This window comes from Bidens hawaiensis, unplaced genomic scaffold (genome assembly GCF_021521415.1).
Source record: "Bidens hawaiensis isolate Kalapana, Puna unplaced genomic scaffold, B.hawaiensis_p1.1 tig00031779_1, whole genome shotgun sequence".
Classification (NCBI taxonomy): Eukaryota; Viridiplantae; Streptophyta; class Magnoliopsida; order Asterales; family Asteraceae; genus Bidens; species Bidens hawaiensis.
Genome location: NW_027505220.1, coordinates 58,076 through 78,890, shown reverse-complemented (window position 1 = coordinate 78,890; position 20,815 = coordinate 58,076). Strand labels below are relative to the sequence as shown.

General features: G+C 36.2%; 1 protein-coding gene across 1 annotated transcript; it reads left to right on the top strand.

The window, feature by feature from the left end:
• Positions 1–11,811: 11,811 nt before the first annotated feature.
• On the top strand, positions 11,812–12,117 carry LOC143611594 (auxin-responsive protein SAUR19-like). Its single transcript, XM_077085781.1, has one exon. It carries the CDS (start codon positions 11,814–11,816, stop codon positions 12,111–12,113), a length of 300 nt encoding a protein of 99 aa, XP_076941896.1. The 5' UTR covers positions 11,812–11,813; the 3' UTR covers positions 12,114–12,117.
• The last annotated feature ends 8,698 nt before the right edge of the window (positions 12,118–20,815 follow it).

The window sequence follows — 20,815 nt, the reverse complement described above, 5'->3', positions numbered from 1 at the left end:
GATTATAGTCGATATGGTTATGTGTACTTAATGAAACACAAAGATGAAGCTTTTGAAATGTTCAAAGACTTCAAAACTGAAGTAGAAAGGCAACTCAAAACCACAATCAAAGTACTTCGTAGTGATAGAGGAGGTGAATACCTAAGTGGTGTTTTTCAAGATCATCTTAAGAGTTGTGGAATTATTTCACAACTTACTCCACCTGGAACACCACAACATAATGGTGTGTCTGAAAGGAGAAATCGTACCCTATTAGATATGGTTCGATCGATGATGGCTAGAAGCACTTTACCTCTATCATTTTGGGGCTATGCTTTACTTTCCGCTGTTCGCATATTGAATATGGCTCCAACCAAGAAAGTGGAGAAGACACCTTTTGAAGTATGGCATGGAAAGGCTCCATCGCTATCATTCTTAAAAGTTTGGGGTTGTGAAGCTTATGTAAAGCAATACACCCCAAACAAATTAGAAGTCCGATCCACTAAGTGTATCTTTATAGGTTATCCTAAAGATGATTTAGGATATTACTTTTACGATCCTAGTGAGCAAAATGTTATTATTGCTCGAAAGGGTAAGTTCTTGGAAACTAAGTTCCTTGAGGAAGGAACTAATAGTAGAACAGTGAAATTTGATGAGGATCAAGAATCACAAGATGATACACAATTGGTTGATACTAGCACTCAACAAGAGGTTGTTGAAAGTGATCAAGTGGTTGATCAAAACACACAAAACGTTCGCAGATCTGGTAGAATTAGCAATCCACCTGAAAAATATGGATTTTTTGTAGAAGGTTGCTACGTGGTAGATTCGGATGAACCAACCACATACCGTGATGCAATGTCCAAGAATGATTGTGACAAATGGCTTGAAGCCATGAACGTTGAGATGCAATCCATGTATGACAACCAAGTTTGGGAATTGGTTGAACCACCACTCAACTCCAAAGCTGTTGGAAGTAAGTGGGTTTTCAAAAGGAAAACCGATATGCATGGAAACTTGGATACTTATAAAGCAAGACTTGTAGCTAAAGGTTTCACTCAAACTCAAGGGGTTGATTATGATGAAACTTTTTCGCCTGTGGCAATGCTAAAGTCTATTAGGATATTATTTGCCATAGCTGCACATTATGATTATGAAATCTGGCAAATGGATGTCAAAACCGCTTTCCTAAATGGATATCTTGAGGAAGATGTCTATATGGTTCAGCCTGAAGGTTTTGTCGATCCAAAACATCCTAATAAAGTATGCAAGTTAAAGAAATCAATCTATGGATTGAAACAAGCATCTAGAACTTGGAATCATCGTTTTGATGAAGAAATCAAAAGTTTTGGGTTCATCAAAAACGCTGATGAGGCTTGTGTGTATAAAAAGGCTAGTGGGAGTATAATTACATTCTTAGTATTGTATGTCGATGACATTCTACTATTTGGAAATGACATTCCAACCATGGAAAGCGTTAAGGCTTGGCTTGGAAGTAGATTTTCCATCAAGGATCTAGGTGAAGCTGCCTATATTTTGGGAATAAAGATCTATAGGGATAGGTCAAGGCGCTTGATAGGTTTGAACCAAAGTACATACATTGATAAGATCTTGAAAAGGTTCAAGATGGAAAACTCCAAGAAAGGTTTTGTACCTATTCAAAGAGGGACCATATTGAGTTCAGCTCAATGTCCAAGCTCAAAGGGTGAGCAAGAGACGATGAAACAAATCCCATATGCTTCTGCTATAGGATCCATCATGTATGCGATGATATGTACTAGACCGGATGTGTCATGCGCTTTGAGCATGACAAGCAGATACCAACAGAATCCAGGAAACAGTCATTGGATGGCTGTTAAGAGCATATTGAAATACCTTAGGAGAACTAAGGATATGTTTCTGATATATGGATCTGGTGAGGAGGAACTCGCTATAAAAGGTTACACGGATGCGAGCTTCCAAACTGATCGAGATGATTCTCGATCACAATCTGGGTATGTGTTCACTCTTAATGGAGGAGCTGTCTCTTGGAAGAGCTCAAAACAGGAAGTGGTAGCATTGTCCACTACAGAATCAGAATACATCGCCGCTTCATTGGCAGCTCAGGAAGCTGCATGGTTGAAGAAATTCATTACTGATCTAGGGGTGGTCTCTTCCATTCAAGACCCCCTAGAAATCTTTTGTGACAACGAGGGTGCGATTGCACAAATCAAGGAACCTCGTTCGCACCAAAAGACAAGGCACATAGAGCGGAGATTCAACTACATAAGGGATGAAGTTGAAAAGGGAAAGATATGTATTCGCAAAGTTGGAACTGATCAAAATCTTGCGGATCCATTCACAAAACTCCTAGAAAGACCGAAACATGAGCGTCATGCGAGTGGCTTAGGACTTCGATATTCTAGTAATTGGATTTGATCTATTTTGTATTAAAGTTTAAAAGACTTTTGTAATTTAACTCTTTTATATGATTATGGAATCTTGAGTTAAATTCTAATTTTGCATGTTTAATCCATGAATAAGTTATCTTATTCTAAAAGTCCGTAGTCGATCACATTTGTGGGAACAAATATGAAGCAAGACTATTATGAACTAGGTTTGGTGGATATTCATAAGAAATGAATATGGAGCATAGGTTTGCTGCCAAAGTTCATAGATATTTGTGGGATACAAATATTGGACTGACCCGCTCTCAATATTACTACATGGAGTCGATTGACTTGATCATTAGTAATCTTGAGTAAAGGAGAATTTCATATTATCCTTAGACCTGAGATGTATATTGGGTCTTGATTTTCACCGAGTATTACACTTTGACTCTCCCCTTCGCTATTCGTAAAAGATGGTACATAAGGATGAGCTCAGGTGGAGTATAAAGTGATAGTGAGAGGCGTATACAGTCAAGACGGAATTTGTTCCTCTTATGTGTTGAGAGTTTAGATGTCTAAGGCCTGATAAAGTTGAATTGTAAAGAGAATGATCACCTATGTCTCTTAGATTCAACATGACATCTAGTAACAAAGGGATATAATGATAGATTCACCTAAATCATATCAAGTAAGGGACTTGAAGGGATGATGTTATTGAATGGCACTTCGTCAAACACATTAGGGGTGGTGAACTGTTGTTAGGCGGTATTCACCACTTGCATTAATTTTCTATGTATCTCGTGCAAGTGGGAGATTGTTGGAATTACGTATGCCCGAGACACATACTTATATTAATGTGGCTAACTGTGTTTGATCCAAGTCGGGTCATACCCAATAACAAGCTAGACAACACCAAATGTATTCTTTTAGTGATTTGATCATTTAAACGAATACCGAACACTACGTGTTTAGAAAATTGGTTTTCTAAACAAACACACTTGAGGATTTAAATAAATTATCTGGATAATTTGTTTATATAAAATAATTATTTAATTGGTTAAATAATTACATAAATGTATGTGCATTTTATAAAAATGAGTTTTATAAAATAAATGGAGATGTTTTTTAAATGTTAAAACAAAACAACAATAAATAAAATAAAAAAAAAAAAAAAAAAAAAAAACCGGCCACCCCATGTGGGTGGAGGTTTTGGTCCAACCAAATGTTTTGTCCTTTTGTGTTGACCATCCCTTTATATCTCCATTCAAATTACATGCATTTGGGTCTTGTCCCCTTCTTGGATTCTCAAGTAAACTTTTGAATTTTCAAACTCTCTTTCTCTCTACACACCCCACGGCCAACCTTGGCATTTTGGGAGAGCTTGGTGAGCTTGTTTAAGTGTTCATAATTCCTAGCAATCAAGTTGGTGTTGTTGCAAAAGCTTGGGGTATCACACTCTTGAGGTCTTCTTCCTTGGAGGCTTGCCATTCATCCACCATCATCTTCAACATCTTGCTTGTTCTTCTAAAGGTAGAAGAAGGTACACTTACATTTTGTGAGCATTATGTTCTTGTAATTTTGATCCTTGTTAATTGGGTTTTAGTTTTAACATAATGGTATGTTCATAACAAGATTTATAATCTAAGCTTCCGTTGCGTTTTCTAGTTAAATATGGTTAACTTGACTTTGATAAACTTGTATAAACCCCAACAGTTTGGATAAATGGGTTAAGTGGCCCTTTTATAGGGTCCCAATTTATCCAAACTTTACATTTTAACCGTACAAAATAAACGTACCAAGTACGTACTACACCAACTAAAAGCAAACTACAACGACATATACAATCCTAAAAACAATATAGACTATTGCCCTACAATCTCCCTCTAGGATTAAGTATGTCGAGAAACTTTCATCAAGTTCTTTGCTTCATCTTTATTTCTTGAAACTAGTACTTGTCTTGATCCTGTAGTTGACTTTCTTGAGTCAACTGGTTTCTTTCGTTGTCTTCAGATATAATCAGTCCCTTTTCAGGTTGACCCACCAACTTTCACGTTCTCGTTTTCTTTTAAGTGCTTCAACATCTACAACTCCAAGCAGACTTGATCTTGATCTACCTGTCTATGTATAACTGCACAAAACTTAGAACGAATAAGATTCGTTCACAGACCCTCTCGAGGGTCAAGAAGAAATCGTTCATAGGCCCTCCCAATTTCAGTCCCTCAACCTGTAAATAAGTCCCAGAATTCCAACGAACTTTGCATGAACGACCTTGACAACAAAACACATGATTTTGAATGAAACAAAGTTTAACAAAATCTGTACGAACATAATAAAAATTTAAAATATTTTTGGCATTTTCATATATTTTAAAAATTATGAAAATATATACATAACATTTTGAAGTTGAAACTAAAGTAAAACAAAATCAAAATAAACAATAAAAGATAGGAGTGAAGATGAAATTAATATTATATATCAATAATATTTACAGAATTTTCTAACGATTTTAATATTTTTGTGAGAAAGATCACAACATGGAATCATATTGATTTGCAAAGCCCTAGATCGCATTTCCATTTTGATATTATTATGTCACAATTTCATCACCGACTGTAGATATTGTCCGTTTGTTTAACTTGACAAGTGTTTTGATGCCAAAGTGATAAATTTGAAGTACAATCAGACATGTTACTGATTCCATCATATCTCGAGCTTACTTTGTGTTAACATATCACCTCAACTTGACTTAAACCTTTCTTATTTGATCACAGTACTCTTATTAACATACTTGACACTTTTTGCTTTATTTTAGCACACTTGACTCAATCTAGATTAAATTAAAAGAAAGCAGAAGATTCAGGGCTTTAACAATCAGATCTTATATGACTACAAACAGAGAAAGTCCAAGGCTTGAATCAAAATAAATGAAGAAATAAAGTAGAAGTTAAAATTCCTAAGATTGACTCTTTTTCGACCATTTTTCTTGAGTTTTCTTTTGTTTTTCTGTTTTTCTTTTTCTTTTCTTGACTCTTTTTCTTTTTCTTTTTCTTTTTCTTTTCTTTTTCTTGACCCAAAGAATAATTAAAAATTGACACGTATTTCATAAGACAACTGTGATCAGGTAAAGAGAGGTTTGGGTATGACATGTATAATTACATTTCTGCTTTCATGAATATGACTTCACAGAATCATGTAACCGCTTCATAATCGTATATCCACTAGTACCAGCAAGAATTTAGGTTTATATCACCCGACACTTACTTGTTTGTCAAGACTATCTACACATCTGTGACTGATTTTGTGGACTTTTGATCTACTCTTTTTATGTGCTAGGATCATTGCATACCAATGTACTATCATTTTTCACATGGTCGGATCAATTTTTAATTGAAAATTTTAAATACCCGACTCCCTCTATGAAGGAGCTCCCTCTAAGATGGATAATACTTTTTGAATTTTTGAAATTTTTCTTTAATAGGAGTAAAATATTTTTGTTAAGTCAAATAACTCGTTTTAGTTTTTCTTGAAAGCAAACTGAAAATATTTTTGGTGAGTTAAACTTAACTCAATTTACTCCCTCTAAAATTATGATATATTTGAAAAATATTTACAATTTTATATACAAAAAGATAGATAGGTTGTTTTAATCAAAATTAATCATACCGAACGATTCGACCAGAAATTCAAATCGGGTATGATTGGTGGCTTTAGTGAAAAGGTTAGCAAAGTTGTTGTCAGATGGACTATCTTAAGCAAGCATTATCACATTGTATGACAAAGTTGAAGATATTCAAACCGAGACCCAACAGCTGATGCAGGATCTATCACTTGAGAGAAGTAGTTGGACGAGGTTAGTTTGAGAAACGCTTGAAAAGTTGTTGTTGAACAATTTAACAAGGCTTCCCTTCCTTGAAGTTTGTCCCCCCATGTCGCTTATGAAAGACTCGAACACGCCATCGAATGGTTTAGCATCAAATAGCTAGGGTTCTTCTCCAATCATATGCCGGGTGCAGTCACTATATAAGTACCTAATACTAATACTATTGATAGTCCTCCTTGATTGACCCTGCATGCACTAAGCGTTTAAATAGACATGGGTTCCCGGGATACTTTTGTCCCGGGAAGGTCAACCGTAAATCAACCAAACTTGATTTTATTTCCTGAAAACCATTTATTTCTTGTTGGAGCCTCACTTAATGAAGAGCGGTCCTTAGGAATCTAAGTAAAAACTTGTTCCTTGGTTTTGACAATTTTGAACTTTTCTTTTCTTGTTTTTGAAATTGTTTTTGGTGAATCCTCAGACTTTACAGTCTTAGGATCCTTTTTGATTTTATCATTCTTGGTTTCCAAAAAGGTTTCTTTTTGCGTTTTACTTTATTAACCTGGGATCTCTCATCCATTTCACTAGGTTCACTATCAGCTTGATCAGTCCTTGAATCAGGGCTACTAAAAGCTTCTTTTGGGGACTGACTAAGCCACCTTTGAATATCAAGATGCTTGAACCAGTGCTTGCAATGTCTTGCAAGGTGAGAAGAGTGACCACACATAAAACAACACTTTCTCCTGGGAGTGCCAAAGAACTTATCTGAACTATAATGTGGTTGGTGTGGTGGGAAAGGTGATTCTTGGAAAGGAACATGATTATAAAACACATTTGTGTTATATGGATCAACAAAATTTTGTTTATAATGACCATAGTAGTTGTTATCATAGAAGTTATATGGCTGAGGATTTCTAAATTGATTGGTTGTTTGAGAAAATGATCATTTATTTGGTGGAACATATTTACAAGAAGTACTTGCCCTTCATTTTCAAAAACTTTGCTTTTACATGAATTATCCTCAGTCTCACAACTTGATGATGAACAACTTAATATGTTCACCTCAACAGGCCTACTTTCGTTGACACATTTTTCAATAAAAGTTTCATCACAAACGGTTTCATAATCTGAGTCAGAAGAAGAACATTCATTTTCATTGCAAACGTTTGTACAACTATCATCACTTGAATTTTCACAAAATACATAATTTGACCCTGACTTTAAACTTCCCAACATGGATTCACAAACTTTATTACAAACTGGATTGTTAATAGTTTTGGTTAGATCCATACATGATTCAAAACGTGGTTCTAACTTTCCTTTTAGCTTACAACCCAGGTTAACCGTCCCACATTCACCACCATTTACATCACCAGCTGCTACACAAGACACATTGATGTCAGATTTATCAGATGATGGGACTGGAGCAGCAGTTTGAGAGGCAGCAGAAACAAATTTCACAGGCGTTGGTATTCTACCAACCCCGTATTCCATTTCTTCATCTGGAAAAGTATTATAGCTAAAGTGGGGCAAACTGGTGTAGTTATCATTGAATGGTGGTGGTACGGCAGTGTAATCGTACCCCAACCCCGCTTTAACATTAGTACTTCTCTGGGCTCCAATAAGATCATCTAACTTCTCAGATGATGCCTCAAATCTTTCGACTTGCTTTTCTTTTTCCTTTTTTTTAGAAACTTCTAGTTTTAACTTTTCAATTTCATGTTTTAAATTGTTAATTATGTTCTTGTAATAGATGACATTGTGCTCTTCTTGAAAGATTTTAAGTTTAAGATTTTGCAACATCATTGTGATGAGTTTTAATCTTTTCAACATAGATCTTGTCAGCTTTTACATATTCAGCATTTAATTGACGAAGTTTTGCACTTTCTTTCAAAACTTCATCTTGATGATTTCTAGAGTATGTGACTTTGTTGATGCATGCTTGAGAACAAAGATTGTGATTTACCTCATCAGCTGGTGATGTGTCGGAATGATAGGACATGCATGACTACTTTTACCGGCAGCACTTGTCCCAACTTTATTACTTGTCCCAACTTTATTTTCTTTGGACTGATTGTTCATTTGAAGCTTATCTTCCATTATTTCAAAAGACTTGATGGTAGAAGCCAATTCTAAGAGTGTCATGGTATACAGGTTTGTGGTTCTTTTGATGGTAACCACATTGATGTTCCATGTGTAAGGTAGCGAATTCAACAACTTCATGTTGATCTCAAACAAACCAATGATGATACCGAAACTACTCATTTTGGTGATGAGTGACTCAAATCTGTTGATGAGAGACCTTTTGACATTTTTCGGCTTTCTCCCATATCCAGATTTCCTCAAAGTTTAGGTTTGTAAGACTTTCTTTTTTTTTTTCAGGGAAAGAGAAAAAAAAAATTTAAGGTTTTTTTTTTGCTACAGTACCGAGTTGCAACAGTGCCGAGTCGCTACAGTGTTTCGATGAGTTGCTACAGTACCAAGTTGCTACAGTGTTTTGCATGAGTTGCTACAGTACCGAGTTGCTACAGTGCATGCGAAATTCCCTTTTACGCATGAGTTGCTATAGAACCCCGTGCGAAGTGCTACAGTACGGCGATGCGATTGCTACAGTCCCCCCGGCAATTGCTACAGTGCCTTATGCGAATTATTATTTTTTGAGAATGTAACACCCAAACTTCCAAAAAGTCAAAAATACTTTTGTCTAAAAATCAATAAATCGGCATAGATCTGAGTTTTTAAGCCGAATCTGAGCTCAAACACAAAAACTTAAATTACTAAAAACTTAGATTTGGTGATTCTCATGTATTTCCAAGTTGTAAGGGACTCCAAAAGAGAAAAGAGATGAGTAACACGCAATCACCTTCAAATCCAACAAAAACTAAGATCAAAACCCGAAAAGTTTGACCCGAAAACCACAAAACGTCGAGCCGAAAGCTGTGTTACCATCGCAAGCAGTTCAAATGTCTATGATGTATACAATCGTAAGGGTCATGACCCTTGTTAGCAATACAATCGCAAGCAGTCCAAATGTCTATGATGTATGAAATTCTAGTTAAGGTAATTACCTTGGTCAATTGAAGAGTCCCAACTAACAGAGAGATTTCAGATGGTTTTAGATTAATTAGTGTTTGGCGTCAACATAAACACTCCACAGGAACAAACCTTGACACGCTAGGGAAACTTCATTGAGCCGCGGAAACACTATAGGTAAAATCCCGGAAGGCACGACAATTTACGGATGTTCGTAAAGGTTCCAAGATGTGATGTAAAGGAGGCACTCTGAAACATGTACAAGTGATGTGTCTTGATCCATGTGAAATGATGCGACCGATCAATATTTCACTTGATTCTGCTTATCTGGTTATCTGAAAACCAAATATCAAAAACATGAATTAATACTTGATATATGTTACTTTCTTTATGGTCTCTTGAAGCATTGTGAAAATCCAATGTTTTTAGGCTTGTAAAACACAAGTTATAAGTTACAGCTGTGCAAAGATGAATCAGTGAATACTTTCGTGAAACAATTTAGAAAACCTTTTCTTCCGTAGGTCATTAATTGGGAAGACACGGTGTCCATCAACTTAAGTTATTGGCTGAATAATTAAGACAAAAGCATGTGACGACGGTCCTAGTCTAGATAAGTTATTGTCATAAGATATCAGGCCAAATAAATTTTAATGTACGTCTGTTGTGTGGTTAGCTAAAAAAGATTGGTATTCACTTATCATCCAAGGTTTTTATTTCATGATATGTGACCATGTGCGCTTGTTTTCTTGTCCCTGCATATTAAGTGCCACATTGTATCTTTTTCTTATATATATTATCTATCATACATAACAAAAGCACATCCCTTTAGAAAAGTCATCTACAAAGCCATTGACCAAAGCCCGCTAATTTCTTTGTTTTCATCCTTCTAAGAATTTCCTGTTGTTCCAGACTCTAGGTACGCTGAAAGCATGGCCATCCGTATGCCTCGTATCATTCAAGCAAAACATATTCCCTTACGATCGCTCTCAAATGGTAGCAGGACTCCATCTTCTATAGACATCCCAAAAGGCTATTTTGCTATTTATGTTGGGGAACAAGAGAAGAAGCGGCATGTGGTCTCTTTATCACTATTAAGCGAACCATTGTTTCGAGATTTGCTTCATCAGGCAGAAGAAGCGTACAGGTACAGCCACCCAACTGGTGGGCTCATGATTCCATTCAGTGAGGAAGTATCCGCGGAACTTAATTCCAGTTTTTGAGCATTTTGACTTGTATGAATTTAGTTATAACAGTTTTGTAACTAGCAGGAAACATTTATAGTTGTGAATGTAGAGTATTGCTCCGAATGAATGATTGTTACCCTGGGATATTATTCACGGATCTTACTTCCCGTTAGGGAGCATTTTGACTTGTATGTCTTTAGCTATACGAGTCTCGTAAACACGTAACCAATAGGAGGCATTTATAGTTGTAAATGGAAGTGCATTACTCCAGTGAATGATATTTAACTTGGTATGCTGTTCTGATTTCAAGCATAATTTATATTTTTTAATATGTTGTTTTTATTTTTTTACGAATTGGTTGTGATTGGCTAATTACAAAACTTAAGCTGGAGAGTTACAATCAGAGTTACGTTTATAACACAATTACTCAATCATACGCAAGTGATCCGTAGTTTAAACTAGCCAGACATCCAACCCGACAGAAGGAAGTGAAGTAAAACGAAATATGCTTGCCTACAACATAGTCAAACAATACATGTTTCATCCGCATTAATTCAAATCGTTATAATTACCTGGCCAATAAAGGAATTTAATCAAATTCTGTTACATATTCTTCTAATCGTTCGTGAATGTGCCGTTCACGTAACCAGCTCACAAGAACAACAAACACAAATTTTCTAAGCATAGTAACTATTTGACACCAAAAAACTAGCACACAACAACTTGACAATAGTTCGTCCAGGTTCCCCAATGTGATCTTTCAAGTATTTTACACATTTGCGTAATGATCAACGTTAACTCCGCACGCAAACAACTCTTTTTTAGTGGTGTTTGTTTGTGCATTACGTACGTAAGAAGTAAGAAATGTGTAATTGGTATTTGAGTGAATCAATTTGTTACCATTAAACAGCTGGGCAATGCAATTGGTTTAATTTATGCAAAGTCACACTGAGAGATGAGGCTGTGGAAAGATGACCTGGAATATATTTTTAAACTACTTGTTCGGATAACAAACTTTACCATCGGTCTGTAGGCGTTAAGACATGATGACCCACCGAGGAAGTTTGGACAATAATTCCAAGACAAGGGCATGTGACACTGGTTGTGTTCTACACCATTAATCTGAAAGAACCGTGACGATACATATTTCCTTGTATATTTCATGATTTGCTAGCAGGTGGAAATTCGTATCCACAAAATCATATGTTAGTTTATAGTTAGGATACAAAACCATGTGCGGTTGTTCTATTCCTCATGTGTGATTGTCTGAGCAAAAAATAAATTCCTTATATAAACCCTTCAATATCCATAATACAACCACATCTCAAAATCATCTACATCAGTATTCAATAAGAATTGACCCTCGCCTTTTTATATTCTTATACCATCAAGGAATCTGACTAAACAGCCTCTAGCATCCTTGATAATATGGCCATCCGTATGCCTCGTATTATTCAGGCAAGACAAATTCTCAAACGATCCCTTTCTAACGGTAGCAGCAATGCCGCATCAACGGAAATCCCCAAAGGCTATTTTACCGTTTATGTTGGGGAACAAGATAAAAAACGATATGTGGTCTCAGTATCACTATTAAGTGAACCGACATTTCCGGAATTACTGCATCAGGCTGAGGAAGAGTATGGGTACAGCCATCCAATGGGCGGGCTCACGATTCCATGTAGTGAAGACGTATTCACCGATCTTGCTTCTCGTTTCGGAGCATTTTGACCAGTTTACGTCTCTCTTTAGATACAACAGTTTTGTAAACAGCTAAACAGTAGGAACAATGTTTTTATAGGTGTAAGTTTGGATTGTTGTTCCAGATGAATGAAATTTAGTTTGGATCTTATACTAATTGTCTTATGTGCTGGTTTTATTTTAAAACAAAGCCTGATACAAAACTAACATTGCGTAGTTAAACTGAGAATTAAAAGCTCTTGCAGTTAGATTCACCCTGACAATCCGACAATCCCTTGATCAATCAGAAAATATTTACGCTACTTCAGATCCAAGAAAAGAAATGATAAAAAGCTTAGATTAGGCACGTAAGGGTCATGACCCTTGTTAGCAATACAATCGCAAGCAGTTCAAATGTCTTTGATGTATGAAATTCTCGTTAAGGTAATTACCTTGGTCAATTGAAGTGTCCCGACTAACAGAGAGATTTCAGATGGTTTTATATTAATTACTGTTTGGTGTCAACATAAACACTCCAGAGGAACAAACGTGGACACGCTAGGGAAACTTCATTGAGCTGCGGAAACACTATAGGTAAAATCCCGGAAGGCACGACAATTTACGGATGTTCGTAAAAGGTTCCAAGATGTGATGTAAAGGTGGCATTCTGAAACGTGTACAAGTGATGTGTCTTGATCCACGTCAAATGATGCGACCGATCAGTACGGGCACAGCCACCCAACTGTGGGCTCATGATTCCATTCAGTGAGGAAGTATTCGCGGAAGTTACTTCCCCTTTGGGAGCATTTTGACTTGTATGAGTTTAGTTATAACAGTTTTGTAACTAGTAGGAAACATTTATAGTCGTAAATGTAGAGTATTGCTCCGAATGAATGATTGTTAGCCTGGGATATTATTCATGGATCTTACTTCTCGTTAGGGAGCATTTTGACTTGTATGTCTTTTGCTAAACTGTTAGACCCATTTTGTTAATATTAATATTTTATATTGAATGTATTTATTTCTCTTGGACTTTAATAGTTCTTTTTATATATAATGGCCCATTGGAAAAACTTGTAATCAAGCCCAAGCCCATTGGGCATTATGGAAATAAAGAAACCTCTCATGCATGCTCCTCTATAAATAGGGTGCATGCCATGAGAACAACATTCTTTTTGCCAATTTGTCTAACACACTATCGTACTTTCTTTCTCTAGTCTCTATCTGTACCTTGTACCTGAAAGAACCTCTCAAGATCCAAGATCGCTTAGGTGGCTTGGTGTGATTTCTGCTAGCACTAAGCTCGGTTGACCCAAGAATATTGTTAGATCCACCCGCCACGGGACCTACAATTTGTATCAGAGCATCGGCTCACTAGTTTAGGGTTTTGGATCTCAACCTTGGGTTTTGATCTTGATAAGAAGAAAACAAGTGTTCTTGTAAAGAAAATTCACAAAAATACAAAAAATTCGGTCAAAAACTTCATAAAATGTCTTAGAATGTGTTCTTGCTAAAGAACAACAACAGTACTAGCCTTAGATCCAAAAGTTTGGAGTTTAAAAGTGTTAAAGTTAGTGTTTACGGGTTTGAAAAGTGTTAAAATTAACAAGTGAAAATTTTCGCTTCTCATGGCATAAAAATCAGTCTGACAAGTTTGGTGGAACAGATCCCAAGAAAGATTTCTTCTAGAAAACTGAACTTTTTCGCTTCGCGTGGTTTTTCGCTTCGCATAGGTTTTTCGCTTCGCGTGGTGTTTCGCTTCGCTTCATTTATCGCTTTGCTTGGAACTTTTTCGCTTGGCTTTACTATTCACAACTTTTTCGCTTCGCATAGAGTCTGTTTCGCGCGAAAAAGTTGCTATGTTGATTTTTGAGCTATTTGAAGGTTATTAAGTGTTTGAGACTGTCAAGACCATGACGAGCACTGATTCTGAGTTGTTGAAGGGGTATTTGCTGTTGGAAAACCAAGTGGGAACACCTAAAAACCTCCAAAATTCATGACCTTAGAAGATAATATTGCCCACTTCAAATGGAGGTTCATGAATTTTATCTCATTGACTGATTCTGACTTAATGAGATGCTTTGTACAAGGTCCTCATATTCCCGTGACTGTAACTCAGGCTGGGGAACAACTAAACACCCCTGAAAATTATGACAAAAATGATAGGACCTTGATGGAGCAAGATAAGAAGGCATATCTTACTTTAACATTTTGTCTTTCAAATGAGTTTACCGAGACCCTACAAGAACATACAACTACCAAGGGTTTGTGGGATGCTCTTGTTGAGAAGGTGGAGGGAAATGCTGAAATTAGGGAAAACAAGAAAGCCCTATTGAAAAAAGAATTCAACATGTTCAGTCATCATCAAGGTGAAAATGTGTTGGATTTGGTGAAGAGGTTTGAGAAGTTAATGGTTAGAGTCAGAGCTGCAAGTGTTAACATCACCAACTCTGAAGTCAATCACAAGTTGATAAACTCTCTGCCTGGAGTACCAACTCAATTACAATCAAGAGAACCACAAATTTGAATGCCATGACAAACTCCGATTTGATCTCAACCATCAAGTCATTTGAAATAGACGAGCAGATGAGAATGAACATTCATCTGAGTTCTCTGAATCAAGCTGGGATGAGCAATGCATCAATAATTCCAACCTCTTTCATAAGCAAAACCTAGCATAATGTGTACCCTATGAACACTCCGAAGTACTCCTCAAGTGTTTCTGGTTTCTCGTGGATCGATAATTCCAATCTCTGTTTCTGGTTTCTCATGGATCGAGACGGCGGTTCTTATCCCAGCTAGATCTATGTCAGATCACATAATTTGTGATGTTCTCATGGACATAATCTGTTATTAGGACCTCAGATTTATGATTATCATCATTAAATTGTTTGTTTACAGGTGTGTTTGTAAAGTTTGTAGATCTAGGGTTAGTTCATAGGATCATGGGTTCAATTGACCATGAAAACCAAAGAGTTTCTGGTTCAAACTTTCCAGAAACTTAATTCAAGTATAGGCGACACATGTGAAATGAAAAGAAGATCAAAAAGGGCAAAGTGAAACTTTTTCGCATGAAAAGCCTTTTTCGCTTCGCATATTACATGCGAAGCGAAGCAAATCTGTTTCGCTTCGCTTGGGATCATGCGAAGCGAAAGGAAGTCGCTGCTTCGCTTCGCTTGGACTCATGCGAAGCGAATGGGATTTCTCTTTTGCTTCGCTTAATCCCATGCGAAGCGAAATAAAACCATGCGAAAAAGTCTAACTTAGCAATTTTTTTGGTTTTCAGACTGATATCTTCTGGACTAATGAACTGCTTGGATTCACAGATTGTTTAGGACTTAAACTTTGTACATATTGGAATTAGAAACCTATAAATAAACTAAACTTAACCTATTAACTTATTAAATCTAAAATGTACATAATTATTTAATTATAAATAATCGAGTGATTAAGTAATTGATAAATATTTAAGGCATATGTATATAACTTATCTTGCTTTGCTTTTATCTAATGATGATTCTCATGATCTTGTGGTATTGATTTCAGGGACATAATCTATTTTGTGCCCATGAGCTTCCAAAGTCTAAAAAGGACAAAGCGTTCACGTCTATGGTCAAGGGGCTTAAACAATCACCCCTTGCACATGCTATCTCTGCTAATCCAGCTGTTTATTACAAGTGGGTGTTTGACTTCTGGGTGTTTGCCAAGGTTGCTGATGATTCCCTATCGTTTACAACAAAGGTTGCAAGAACGAAGTTGACCATCACTGAAGCAGATATTAGACGGGTTTTAAGGATTGCTGACGAACCAGATTACACATATGAGAAGGGAGACAGAAAGAAGATGGGATATGAAACTGAGTAGAAGAGCCCCGAGAAGAAACATCTCCCACCATACTGGAGATTTCTATTCCACATAGTCACTCATTGCTTTGCGGATATTCGTGGCACATTTGACAGCATGAGAGTTGACCGGTCAGGATCATGTTTGCATTGACGACTTGAGAGAAGTTCAATTACCCTCGAAGAATATTCTTGTGTATGTTGGAGAATATCAGGAGTGAGGCCACATGGCTTATGTACCCGAGATTCGTACAGCTGGTTTTGGATGATTTGATCCCAGATGTTCCAAGACCGGGGTTAAAGAAGGCTAAAGACAAGAAATCTCTTCCCGAGCCCTATCATGTGAATGAGATCAAGACGTCAATCTTTGGTGTGTTGCTGAGCAACAAAGGAAGGGGATATCAGTATGAGCGACCAAGGCCGGGTCCCAAGTTTGGTTTTGTAGGTCCTTTAAATGGATCTCAAGACTTGACTCGGATTAATCCGTGTTGTTGGTTAGTGGAAATCACCAACGACACTCGGATCTTAGTTTGTTTATGTAAAAGAGAGAAAAAGTGGTTATGGAGAGAACTTGCTTTTTATTTCCAAGAGTTTTTCTTGAATGGGAGTGTTATAAAAGAGATATGGAGACATGGGTAAAGTGACCTTTATATAAGGTCCCCATTTCTCCAAACTTTACATAATAAACCTACAAAATAAACGTACCGAGTACGTACTACACCGACTAAAGCAAAATAAAACGACATATACAATCCTAAAAACAATATATAATATTGGCCCTACAATCTCCCTCTAGGATTGAGTATGTCGTGGAACCTTAGTGAAGTTCTTTGCTTCGTCTTTATTTCTTGAAACTTAGTACTTGTCTTGATCCAGGATCTTGAACCAGATTGGATCTTGAACAGTCCTTTATTTTCTAGTCTTGTAGACTTGAATTTCCATCTTATTTCTGGGAATGATTGACAACAGCAAATTTTAGAAACATCTAATTTTCTTTTGTTGACTTTCTTGAGCCGACTGGTCTCTTTCCTTGTCTTCAGATACATTCAGTTCCTTTTTAAGTTCAACCACCAACTTTCACGTTCTCATTTTCTTTTAAGTGCTTCAATATCTGCAACTCCAAGCAGACTTGATCTTGATCTACCTGTCCATGTATAGCTGCACAAAACTTAGAACGATAAGATTCGCTCACAGACCCTCTCGAGGGTCAAGAAGAAATCGTTCATAGGCCCTCCACTTTCGGTCCCTCAACTTGTAAATGATTTGTTTAAGTCCAAGATTTCTAACAAACATTGCATGGACAATCTTAACAACAAAACACATTATTATGAATAAAACAAGGTTTAATAAAATATGTACGAACATAATAAAAACTTAAAATCTTTTTGGCATTTTCGTATATTTTAAAATAGTGAAAATATATACATAATGTTTTGAAGTTGAAACATAAATAAAACAAAATCAAAATAAACAATAAAAGATAGGAGTAAAGATGAAATTAATATTATATATAAATAATATTTACAGAATTTTCTAACAATTTTAATATTTTTGTGAGAAATATCACAACATGGAATCATATTGATTTGCAAAGCCCTAGATCGCGTTTCCATTTTGATATTATTATGTCATAATTTCATCACCGACTGTAGATATCGTCCATTTGTTTAACCTGACAAGTGTTTTGATGCCAAAGTGATACGTTTAAAGTACAATTAGGCACGGTGCTTATGTGGTCCACATTAATTAGACATGTTACTGATTTCATCATATCTCAGGCTTACTTTGTGTTAACATATCACCTCAATTTGACTTAAACCTTTCTTAGTTGATCACAGTATCCTTATTAACATACTTAACTTATTATACACTATACACATGACACTTTGTGTTTTGCACACTTGACTCGATCTAGAATGATTAAAATAAAGCAGAAGTTAAGGCCATAACAATCAGGTCGGATAATACCACATTATGGCGCAGAGAAAGTCCAAGGCTTGAACAAAAGAAAGGAAATAAAACAAAGCAGAAGACTCAGGGCCTTAACAATCAGATCTTGTATGACTACAAACGTAGAAAGTCCAAGGCTTGAGTCGAAAATAAATGAAGAAATAAAGCAGAAGTTAAAATTCCTAGGATTGACTCCTTTTCTGACTCCTTTCTTTTTTTTTTTTTTCTGAACTCTTTTGTTTTCTTTTTCTTACTTTTCTTGACTTTTTACTTGACTCTTTTCTTGACTCAATGAAAATTAAAATTGACACTAACTTTCATAAGACTACTGTGATTAGGTAAAGAGAGGCTTGGGTATGACATGTATACTTACATTTTTGCCTTCATGAATATGACTTCACGGAATCATGCAACCGCTTCATAAACGTATAGCCACTGGCAACGGCATTAGTTTAAGTTTATATCACCCGACACATACTTGTTTGTCAAGCCTACCTACACATCTATGAATGATCTTGTAGTCTTTTGTTCTACTCTTTTAACGCGCTAGAATTATTACATACCAACGTACTATCACTTTCCAAAGGGTCGGATCAGATTTCTCAAAATTTGAAAATTTTAATTATCCGACTCCCTCTAAACAGGAGCTCCCTCTAAACGCGATAATTCCTTTTAGTTTTTCTTAAAAGTAACATAAAATCTTTTTGGTAAATCAAATGATTTGTTTTTTGCTTTTCTTAAAATGAATTGAAAATCTTTTTTGAGTTAAACTTAACTCATTTTCTCCCTCTAAAATTGTGACATATTTGAAAATATTTACAATTTTATATACAAAAAGATAGATAAGTTGTTTTAATCAAAATTGATCATGCCGAACGATTCGACCAGAAATTCAAATTGGGTATGATCGATGGCTTTAGTGAAAAGGTCAGCAAAGTTGTTGTCATATGGACTATCTTAAGCAAGCATTATCACATTGTATGACAAAGTCGAAGAGATTAAAACCGAGACCCAACAGCTGATCCTGGATCCATCACTTGAGAGAAGCAGTTGGACGAGATTGGTTTGAGAAACGCTTGAAAAGTTGTTGTTGAACCATTTAAACAAGGCTTCCCTTCCATGAAGTTTGTCCTCCCATGTCGCTTATGAAAGAATCGAATCCGCCATCAAATGGTTTAGCATCAAATAGCAAGGGTTCGTCTCCCATCATATGCCGGGTGCAATCACTATCTAAGTACCTAATACTATTGATAGTCCTCCTTGATTGACCCTGCATGTACTAAGCTTTCAAATAGACATGGGTTCCCGGGATACTTTTGTCTCAGGAAGGTCAACCGTAAATCAACCAAACTTGATTTTATTTCCTGAAAACCATTTATTTCATGGTGGAGCCTCACTTGATGAAGAACGGTCCTTAGGAATCCAAGAAAAAACTTGTTCCTTGGTTTTGGAAATTTTGGACTTTTCTTTTCTTGATTTTAAAAATGTTTTTAGTGAATCCTCAGACTTTACAGTCTTAGGATCCTTTTTGATTTTATCCTTCTTGGTTTTCCAAAAAGGTTTCTTTTTGTGTTTTACTTTATTTACTTTGGATCTCACATCCATTTCACAGGGTTCACTATCAGCTTGATCAGTCCTTGAATCAGGGCTACTAAAAGCTCCTTTTGGGGACTGACTAAGCCACCTTTGAATATCAAGCCGCCTTTGAATATCAAGCTGTTGCTTAAACCAGTTCTTGCAATGTCTTGCAAGGTGAGAAGAGTGACCACACACAAAACAATACTTTCTCCTGGGAGTGCCAAAGAACTCATCGGAACTATAATGTGGTTGGTGTGGTGGGAAAGGTGATCCTTAGAAAGGAACATGATTATAAAACACATTTGTGTAATATGGATCAACAAAATTTTGTTGATAATGACCATAGTAGTTGTTGTCACAAAAGTTGTATGGCAGAGGATTTCAAAATTGATTGGTTGTTTGAGAAAATGGTCGTTTATTTAGTGGAACATATTTACAAGAAGTACTTGTCTTTTCATTTTCAAAAACTTTGCTTTTACTTAAATTATCCTCAGTCTCACAACTTGATGATGAACAACTTGATATGTTCACCTCAACAGGCATACTTTCATTGACACATTTTTCAACAAAAGTTTCATCACAAACGGTTTCATAATCACAACTCGTGTCCGTTTCCACTGACCCACTTTTTTCTACACAACCAGCTTCAAAAGATACATTGATGTTATATTTATCAGATGATTGAACTGGAGCAATAGTTTGTGGTACTGCAGGACCAAATTTCACAGGTTTTGGTATTCACCAACCCATATGACATTTCTTCCACAGGAGAAGTATTATAGCTAAAGTGGGGCAAACTGGTGTAGTTATCATTAAAAGGTGGTGGTACGGCAGTGTAATCGTACCCTAGCCCCGCTTTCACTTTAGTACATCTCTAGGCTCCAATAAGATCATCCAATTTCTCAGATGATGCTTCAAATCTTTCAACTTGTTTTTCTTTTTCCCTTTTATCAGAAGCATCAAGTTTTAACTTTTCAATTTTATCTTTTAAATCATTAATTATGTTTTTATAATATATAACGTCATGCTCCTTTTGAAAAATTTTAAGTTTAAGGATTTGCCACATCATCACGATGAGTTTCAATCTTCTCAACGTAAATCTTGTCAGCCTTTACATACTCAGCATTTAACTCACGAAGTTTTGCATTTTCTTTCAAAACTGCATTCTGATGGTATCTATAATATGTGACATTGTTTATGCAAGCTTGAGAACATAAATTGCTGTATACCTCATCAGCATGTGATGTGTCAGGAATGATAGGACATGCACGACTGCTTTCACCTACAGCACTTGTCCCAACTTTATTTTCTTTGGACTGATTGTTCATTTGGAGCTTATCTTCCATTATTTCAAAAGATTTGATGGTAGAAGCCAACTCTGAG